Source organism: Mirounga leonina, unplaced genomic scaffold (assembly GCF_011800145.1).
Source record: "Mirounga leonina isolate KUSES-001 unplaced genomic scaffold, KU_Mleo_1.0 Mir_95, whole genome shotgun sequence".
In the NCBI taxonomy this organism is placed as follows: domain Eukaryota; kingdom Metazoa; phylum Chordata; class Mammalia; order Carnivora; family Phocidae; genus Mirounga; species Mirounga leonina.
This window is the reverse complement of record NW_023270865.1, coordinates 488078-498062: the sequence shown is the minus strand read 5'-3', so window position 1 is coordinate 498062 and position 9985 is coordinate 488078. Positions and strand designations below refer to the sequence as shown.

The following is a 9985-nucleotide window of genomic DNA, read 5'->3' as shown; positions in this document are numbered from 1 at the left end:
ACTTGGGTTATAAATTATATGGTCTAGGTGGCTGTTAAGCAAAAGGAGAAATTAAGACAGTCCACAGCAGGTGCCTGTCTTAAGCACGGGTCTTTAAAACTCACAAATCAATGTAAAATAACATTCTGTTAGAAAGACTCACCAAAGTTGGCTAAACCAGCCCAGCCCCAAGAGAAGTGAACCCCTTCCAGCTCCCTAGGAAAGGAACCCGGGGTAGGGGACACGGCGGGGACAGAAGTGGGGGAGGGACAGAAGCCAGCAGCGCCACCTGCACACCAGTGAGGGTGGCTCTATGCTCTGCTGTCCCAGGTTCCCTGGGCTCTGTGGGCACCAGGGGGGAGGTCAGGGGAGGGAGCCGATGGCTGCGGGATCAGTGGTTGGCGTCCCCTCCAGACGTCCTTCACCCTCGTCACTCCTCGTCATGGTGTCCCGTGCAACGGTGAAGGTCAGAGACGAGGGGCAGCGCGCGGGCACACGTGCGTGCCCTCCCTGGCCCTCGGCCGTTGTGCACATGGGCGACCCTGCAGCCAGGCGAAGGGCAAAGCCCACGGCCGTCTTAGGGAACTGAATCCAGCATTAAGGGGCCAGCAGACTGGTCTTGCTATTCACAGGGCTGCTTAGCAGCTCCAGGCAACTGGGAGCAAACAGGTTAGCCCCCAGGGGTCGATGGAGTTAGGATGGCACGTCTGCCTTTACGAGGAGCTGCGGGCTGACGCAGCCTCTCTGGGAGCTGGCAGCACGGCCGCAGGGCCCGCGTGATGCTGGGCTCCCGTCCCCGCCACCCCTGGCACCTGGAGAGCACGGGGAGTCCCACGTGCCCAGGACCCAGGCCAGCTGGGGCAGCGGGAGCCAGCTGTCAGCACTGTGACTCGGCAAACTGACAAGCGCAGCAAACGGCCCTTATTTTCTGAAAAACTCAAGAAGACAAAACACAAACCGATGTTAGGGCAATTGCTAACCCCGACCCAAGTGGTTGGGAGAGGGCCTCCTTTTCTTCACGGTCTCAGGAAGCGGAGCAAACGCCCCGGGGACGAGCAGACTCCACAGCACAACGGAGCGACCTGGCCTTGTAGAGAGCTCGGCCGGCTCAATCAGGGAAGAAATGCTCCCGGTGGGCTCCTTCCCAGGTGACTGCAAGGAAAAACAAAGCAGGGAAGACAAGTCTATGCCCCAAACTAACAACAGAGTAGTCAGGACACACGGATCCACAGCTGCCATTCAATGCGTTTTCTTTCTCCAGGAAAACACCACTGGGTGAAGACAAGAAAAGCACTAAGAGTCTAACAGGTGTGCGATCCAGAGGCCCTGGGAACACAGGCATCCACAGAGGAGAGCTCGAGGGGAGGCAAAGGGCTCCAACCATCAGGGACAAGTCAGGGGATGCAGAAGGAGTATTTTCTTCCACGCATGCCAGTCAGGAGATGGGGAAGAACAGTTCCTGACGTGCCTGAAAAATTAGGAGACGAAACACAAGGTTGCTGGCTGCAAATGGCAACTGGGCAGACGAGGAAGGAACATTTCTGGTTGCAAATTACTCAGATGGCCACGAAGGACTCCCTGGTCGTAAATGGTGACCCAGGGGGCAGAGAGAGAACGGCTCCCATGGCACGTGGTGAGTCAGTGGATAGAGAAAGACCTCTAGTCATTAACGATAGCTTGGGGTAGAAACAGTCTCCACTCATAGGTAATAGCACTAGATAGAAAAACACTATTGTGATCATCAGCGGTGACTCAGCCAACAGGGAGAGAAGGTTCTGGTCCGAAAGGAGAATTCAGTTTTGACAGAGAAAGAATGATTTCAGTCCTACGAACTCTGGTGAGGCAGACAGAGGTTTCCAGCCCCAAGTTACGCCCAGATGCTCACAGAAGCGTATTTCCAGGGGTACATGACCAAGGTAGATAAATGAGGAGAGGTGATCGAGCCACAAAGATGAGAACACAAGGGACAGCACAGAAGATCCCGTCATAAGCTGTGACCCACACGACAGGGGAGGTTTCAAGCAGTAAGTGTGAGCTGATGAGAAAGTCTCCCGTCATAACCGATACCTCAGATGCTGGAGCAGGATGGCTTCTCGTATGAAATAATAACTGTGGATACAAAGATGGCCTCCGATCATCAAGTATGACTCCTGTGAGGAAAGAGACCGCTAGTACAAATGATAATGCAGATGATGGGGCACGCAAGGCTCCCAGGCGTAAATGAGACTCCCGTGACACGGGAAGAAGGACCCCAGGTGCCCGTGATAGCTCGGGTGACGCAGAAAGGTTTCCAGTGACCATTCACAAGCTGGGTGATGGAGGAAAGCAGACCTCGTTGAAAGTGATAACTCGTGTGGGTAAGAAGGGGGTTGTCAGCCTTGGCTGTAGACTTGGCAGATACGCAACAGCATTCAGGTGACAGAGAAGGATGGTTTCCAGGCATAAATGAGAAATCACAGAGGAAGGAAGGCAGACCATGAAGGATAAGTCAGGTGGTAAAGACAGAAAGTAGCCAGTCATTGGATTATAACTCCGGTAACCCCGAGGGAACATATTCAGCCAAAAATGACAACTCGGAAAAAGAGAAAAAAAAGTTTCCAGAAATAAATATTCAGTAAGTTGATAGGCAAGTAAATGTTGCAGTTATAAATGGGGATGGGAGAGAAGGGTGGGTTTCAGTCAGAAACTACAACTTAGGAGATAGAGAAGGATCCAGTCATAAACGGCAAGGGAGTTTGATCATAAACGATAATCAGGAGACAGAATTCCGCTGGAGAATGACAACTAAGGTCACGGAGAGTTCTCCAGTCATAAATGGGAGCTCAGAGGAGAGTGAAGAAGGGCTGCTTGGGACCTGACAGCTCACGTGACTGGCCATGGTTTCCCGTCGCGGCGGCAAAGTCCGGGCACCAACGAACTTAGGAGCCAGGAGCAGGTCTGCTGTCACGGGCGACAGGCAGGAAAGCTGTCCACTTACCGACGACTCGTGGGCGAGGCGGAAGAACCCTGGCCGAACAATGGGGACTCATATGACAGAGAAAACAGGTTTCTGATTATAACTCCTCTGATAGGGAAGGGTTTCTGGTGCTCAGTGAGAACTCACAGGATGGAGGTTACCTCTGTGACAAGTCGTTCTAGGGCTTGGCCCTGTCGGGTGCAGGGACAAGAGGGACAAGGGAGCACGGCACTCAGACTGCTTGCTGTGCCGTGAGAGATGAAGACCCCCTCTCCCACCCGGGAGGCTTAAGTTTCCCGCCAGCATCCATGAAACGTCTTTGCTCTTGACTGACCCCAGAGTGGTTCAAGGGACCAGGCCTTTCTCCTGACAGGGAACTCCACCAACAGGCTAACAAAGTCCAAACCATTGGGTCTGCTTGGCAGTCTGAAGCCTCCCACGCGCAATCCCGCTTCCTGCCTGGTGGGGGTGCCCACTGCCTGGTGGGGAAGGTGCTCAGCCAGCAGGGACAGAGGAGGCTAAGGGTCACCTACACTCGAGCCGTGGGGATGCACCGGCCAGAGGGGTATGTGAAGCGCTTGGAGGAATGACAAATGCAAGGACAGTGGCACTGGGTGGTCACTACTAAGGTGTGAGGGCGTCCTGCATGCAGGAAAGGAAAAGCTGAGAGCATCAGACAACCACTGTGAAGGAGCGTGAGGGCCAGGGAGTCTCCAGACACTCAGGGAAGCACAGCTCATGTGGCAGAAAAGCAGAGAATTCTGGGGTCAAGGAGCTGGACTCAAGACGATCGACTGCTCCGTTGAAACACCAACGTTTAGGGGCCCTGGGGAATCCCAGACCATGACCCAGGGACGGGGCATCTGCGTCAATGGGCCCGAATCTAACTCCCAGACTCGTCAGACCTTCTGAGCCTGCATTAGTGGCCCCAGAACGAGGGCGAAGTAGCACAACCCAGCTGGGGACCTGCCCGACCCCCAGCGGAGGGAAGACAGCGCACTGCCGAGGAGCACCTGGGCCAGACTCGGGGTGTCACTGAGGGAGCTGGAGGGAAAGACAGGTCTGTGAGAATTCAGGACTTCAGGTGTTTTCTCGGGACACGGGCTTGGATCCCCCAGCGAAGACCCAAGGGATGAGCCAACCCACCGTGCAGGAGCCCTTAGAGGCCTGGAGAAGCTGAACGTGGTCACGTGGAGCCATGGCAGCCAAGGAAGGGGAGGGCGGGCCCCAGGCCTGTGCGAGGAGGGGCCGGGCAGCCGAGGGGGGAAGGCTCACAGGAGCTGCATCTTCCAGCTGTGCGTGTTGTTGGGAATGAAACATGCTCAACATTGGGTCCCTGCTTGGTGAGGAGAGCTGGGGAAAATGGAACTGAACCCCTACGACAAGTTTACCAAAACCAACAGCACATGGTAGGGAAGGGGGAGGGGGTGCGCCCATCCCATCTGTTCACTCGCTGCCTGGTCCTTTTGAGGCCAGAACCCTGTGATGACCGTAGACTCCCTCAGGCTTGGCTAAGTGGTGGCCCCCCCTGGCCCTGGTCCCCACACTTCCGTGCCAGGCATGGCCTCGTGGCTACAGTGGTCCACGGGGCTCCCATGGCCCCTGCCGCCCCCTCCCCTGCACAGAAGTCCATGGCTCAGGCCCCTGATTTGGAGGGGCCTGTGTGGTGCTCTCTCCCACGGTTCAATCTCATGGCCCCTGTGGGCTTCTGGAGACAGCACTCTGGCCTGTTTCACCAGTGAGGAGTGGGCTGTCCACCAGAGGAACATAGCTCCACCTGCCCCTCGTGGCCAGGACAGCCCCTTCCCCAGCCTGGCCCCAAGCCCATGGGAGCACCTAGCCGTGCTCAGCGATGAGCATCTGGGGGGGTTTGGCCACCACCCACAAAGTGCCCACGACAGCCTGTGCCAGGGGAGGAGCCAGGACCTGTGTCCTCTGTCTGGGGGCCCAGGTGTGACCCCCTCCTCACACTTTGGCCCACCCACCTGCAGCAGGCCTCTCAGGATGGCCAAGTGGGTGGGATGGCCCACATCCCTTCTCCTTACACGTGCCTGGTGAACTAGGTCCTGAGGAGGCCCTTGTGCTCCCCTGGCCCCTGCCGCCCCCTCCCCTGCACATAAGTCCATTCGCATGCACAACCCGAGGCAGACATGCCCATGGGGGGGTGGGGGCAGAGCCTGGCAGGGTTGGCGGCCTCTGCTAAGCACTCTGTTCGCCCTGGGGCCCCCGCTGAGCTCTGGAACCCCCTCCTGCCCCACTGTACAGGGCAGTGCCACCCTCTAGCGGCCACAGGCAGATCCATCAGAGGCACCCCCAGAACCTCTGGAGCCCACCTTCTGGGAAATGGGTCTTGGTCTGGTGGACTCACCCACCCTTAGATCTCTCGTCCTCTGCCCGCAGGGTCTGGCTCTAGGGCCCCAGCCCCACCTAGTCTGTCCCTCTAGGCTTCTCTTCCCCATGCCTGTCTCCCTCACCGTTTTTCCACCTGTCTGCACCAGCCTGGTACCTGGCCCCTTCCTTCCATCTGGGCACCTGGGTATCAGGCATTTCAGTAGCAAACTCGCGAGATGAAGTTGTCTCAGGCTCCCCCAATCCTGGAGCATGGCATACCCTTCTTCTCCTGACCCTAGTCCCCAAGGACCGCACTTTCACCCCCGATTCAGGGTTTTAAGGAAACCACAGAATCAGGCTCTGGTCCCTAAGCAGGAGTGGGTCCAGGTTCTGAATCTGGCTCTTGGTACCATTCCCATAACAGGCACAGTCCCTTCTTACACCTCAAAGCATAAAACTGGCTAAAAGCTAAACAATCATGTGAATAATGTTTCAAAAAAACTCAGAGCACTGGGGAGTGATGAGGATCAAAATGAGAAAATTCTGGGGAAAAGTTTTAATACTTAAAAAGTTCTGTAACAAAAGATAACATGTTCCTCAATAATGTATATAAAACACAAACATGAAATTTTAGCATCAGAAAGAGCACAACACAACATTCCGTGAGACACGCCGATTCGCCAGTTTACTTTACATTGTTGATGTGAATCTGCACTTGAGCCGCAGGAACGTGACGGAAGGAACGAAATGACAGGCCGAAGTACCACGTGACACTGCCTGTGGTGGGTGGCAGGCTGTGCGGCCCGGGCCAACCCGAATGCCGAGGCTGCACTTGCCCACAAACAGCACCGTGACTGATTCTCATGAAGAATGCTCTACGTGGAGTTTTTTCCTCCATTTCTACAACACAGGAATAGGCTTTATTAAGTCTCTGAAATGTGTGCACTCAATAAAACAAGCTCAGGTCAGAAAGCTGCCTTCTATCTTCAGTGAGGGCAACGTTTTTAATGTTGTGATTACTTTATTATTCAAGGTGACATAGTTTCTCTTTTGTTTCTTAAAACCTATGGCGACTGCCTCTTCAAACATTTGTCAGCATTTTGTGTCCGTCCGATCCACCAGACGCAGGACGGAACGAGCACATCTAGACAGTTCTTTACAGGACAGCAGAACGTGAATTAATAGCTTTCAAAACAGTGAAACTGACAGGCTGGTTGTCTTAAAACCATGTAAATACAACACACTTCTTTGAACACTGCTTAGCCTCGTGAGCTTCTGGCCTAGAGACGTGCGCCGAGTGTTCGGAGACTTCTGGGCAGCTGCTGCCGTGAGCAGTGATGTCACTTGCAAAACCCACAGGCAGGGAGCTCATATCAAATGCAAGACGAGAGCTTCTTCCTCTCTTCAAACTGCTTGTCCACTGCCAGAGACAGGGCCTGCAGGAAGCCCTCGATGGTGACGGTGGGGGCCTGGAAGGAGACACAGGCATGGGGGCTGCTCCTGCCTGCGCGGGGGCCACTGGAAGGCCCCCCCAACTGACGGCAGCAGGGGTGCAGCCACAGCACAGGGCAAGCGGGGGGAACCAAGGTGCTGTTCCGCGCAAGCACCCCTGTGGGGGCCAGGGAGGGCCCAGCGTGGGCTGTCTGCGAGCCACAGCGCTGTGAGGTGCCAGCAGGCCACCTCCTCACCACAGGGGCAGCGCGGCGCACTCGTCCCCCTACCCAGGAGCCCAGCACTCAGACACGGAGCTAAATCAGGGTCCCGTGCAACTCCCGGCAAGGCCACGCCCTGCCACACACAGCAGTGGTGGGGACAGCAGAGTGCCGGAGGCGGGGAAGGCTGCGGGTGACTCACCTGGATGTACAGTGCGTGAGCCAGAAAAGGGAGTTTCCTTAGGACACGGCCGCTGAGGCCCTCGCTCTTCCTGTGAACAGAACCACGTCTGGGGACAGGCTCAGGCCTGTTTCCCTCATCTCTGAAAGTCCCCTCCCCTTCGGCTGGTCTCCCCCAGCCCTCAGCTACTGCCCCAGGCAGGACAGGGTCCTTGCTGCCCTAATGCGCCACCTGCCTAGGAGCGTGTGCACAACACAGTGGGCGCGTGGGGCACAGCTCCTCAGAAACCAGGCTGGTCCACGCCGATTTCTGTGAAGTGTCTGAACTGCCCTCCCTGCCCCATCTCAACCGGTTTAAATCTCTTCAACAGGGTATCCAAAAAATAATCTGTTCTTCAGGCTATCCCTTTGTTCAAAACCTTCCATAAGCGTCACGGCTTCAGAATGAGGTTCAAACTCGCTGGTCAGAACGCGTCTCTGTAGTGGGACCCACCTGAGGTCCCCTGCACACATGGCACCTGCGGAGATCCCGCTTCTCTCCAACTTATCCAAACTCTGTCCTTCAAGGCTCTGCTCCATCTCCCCACCCTCTCTCCTCACGGCCCTGATCACCAAAGCCCTCTGAGAGGTGACAGCGCTGTCGGCTGGGGCCCCCAGCACACATGCAGCTGTCCCGTCAGTGCTCGGGTACGGAGTGCCGCCCCCCTGGCGCCCAGGGCAGCCGGGCCGTGCACTTCCCTTTACTTCCCAAAGCACCGAGCGTAGTACTCTGCAGGTGTTCGCTCTGCTCACTCAAACAGAAGCTTCCACCTTTTTCTTCTTGTCAGTTTGTACAAATTGAACAAATACCATTTGAGAAATCAGTGTGTGAAGAGAGCCTAAATGTGAACATCTATCTTTTCAGAAAGAAGCACAGCACTGTTTTCTGTTTTCTAAAGCCGCCTGTGGGAGGGCAGCCGACCTCTGCCCTCTGGCCCAGGAACCCGGGGCCAGGGTGGTTGAGGGCTCTCGAAGCTCCCCCGGCACATAGCGACAAATGTCTCAGGATTCTACTCCCTGTCCTCTGACCCCACACCACCAGCCCAGGCTGCGGCAGTCGGCTACAACCGCCCATTACCACAACAGACGCACTTCTCTTGGCTACAAAAATGAAGTCAATTCACACCTTGAAATTTCACTCAAAAGGAGGCTCAACTTTGACACGTTGTTTTCAATGAAGCCAATCATCTCCAGCTCCCGGAGGGTCAGCAGCTGCTGGCGAGGGTATATGATCTGACACTGGAGACAGAGACGGGGCGTTAGGGCAGGGTCCGCAGGGCGGAGTGCAGGCCGTCAGCCACGGGGACAGCCCCCAGAGAGCAGGCAACCACGTCCCCTCTCACAGAAACGCAAGCAGACACACCAGCACTCAGGCGGCTCCCTCTCGCACACACACGCCCCTGCTCCTTCAAACACAGGTGAAAATACGACAAAACACGTCTCAAGAGACCGGCAGCAACCCAGGCTCTTCTGTGCTTTTAGTCAAGATGCGTCTTGACCACATGTCACGGCAGGCAGGGACTTGGAGGGGCTGAGGCCAGCCTGGTAATGGGTTCAATGGTATACCACAACCCAGCGGAGCAGAGCGGGGTCCAGGAGCCAGGGTTTGGCCTGCCTTTCGAGGACAGTCTCCACTTGTTGTTTTTAAGATCAGACTGTTGTGTAGCGCAAAGGCACTGCCTGACCCTGGATCCGGGCCCCCGAGTTCCCTCATAGGCCAGGTGTCTGCCCGTGGGACACTCCTTGCCAGGTCAGGGCGCTCAGCGACCACTACCGAATGACTTCTAACATGAACTCTTTTGACTAAGAAACCAGGAGAGAAAACAAAGAACAAATGGCTTTCTCCGTACATTTTGGAGGTATGGTGAAGGCTGTGGGTAAATTTAAAAGACAGGGTTTGTGTGGGAATGTTCTCAGCTTTCTAAGTGACACTCCCTCAGACCCCTGCAGCCTCCCCGGGACTGCCCCCCGCGGCCCCTCCCAGCAACACGGGCCATCCAGGTGCACGTGAGAACTGCTGGCTCCTGACAGAGTGGGCCAGTCACATGCAACAGCCTTCAGGACTGGCCAGATCTCCACTACATCATCGGAACATCCTAATTTCCCGTAAACCATCTGACTAAACCGTAGAACATCTGTACATTGGCTAAACCTTAGAACATCTCCTGGATGCATGGCCCAAGTGCGAGTGTGACTGCGAGCAGGGTCCCATCACGCTGACTTCTCGGCAGCTACACTTTCTGGAGTTCACCTGGGACCGCAAGTCAAAGCGCCACGAGGCCCCTCCCTTTCTCCATGCCACCGAGAAGCAGGACGGGATGCACATGCCGCGACCACCAGCTCTCCCATCCCCGTCATAGGCTGTGTCATCCCTGCTGAGGGCATCACGGTCAATCCCAGCCCCACCACCTGGTTATAGTGATACCACGTAACTCCGTGTCTTTTGCCTGACTTGGTTACTGCACATTTCCCAGATGCAAAGGTTCGAGGAACGCTGCTGTTGGAGCAGGTACTGCGTGCCTCGGGCCTGCTGTGCCCAGTGCCAGAACTCCCAGCACCCAGGTGCAAGACAGGTCCCTGTTAAAGTAATTCACACGAGATCGACTATGAGCATTGTCTTGCTCACGGCTGCTGTTAGAAAACAGGACCAAAGGGACATTAACACTGCAGCCAATGACAGCCTGTAAATGACAACCTCTTTAGGATGACCTTCCCGGCACTATGAGCTCCAGTCAGGAGGTCTCCCTGTGAGCTATGACCTCCAGTCAGACTGACCTCCCTGTGAGCTATGACCTCCAGCCAGGATGACCTCCCTGTGAGCTATGACCTCCAGTCAGACTGACCTCCC

The 9985-nt window shown here is 55.9% G+C and overlaps 1 protein-coding gene across 1 annotated transcript in view; it reads right to left on the bottom strand.

Moving 5' to 3' along the window:
* Window positions 1-5807: 5807 nt before the first annotated feature.
* Window positions 5808-9985, bottom strand: part of TRIP13 (thyroid hormone receptor interactor 13) — a 21936-nt gene continuing 17758 nt past the window's right edge. Inside the window, exons 11-13 of the mRNA XM_034998788.1 lie at window positions 8264-8376; window positions 7121-7190; window positions 5808-6735 (exon numbers count right to left, since the gene is read on the bottom strand). Of these exons, the coding sequence (XP_034854679.1) occupies window positions 6640-6735; window positions 7121-7190; window positions 8264-8376 (279 nt within the window). The 3' untranslated portion in view covers window positions 5808-6639. The remainder of the gene's footprint in view (window positions 6736-7120; window positions 7191-8263; window positions 8377-9985) is intronic.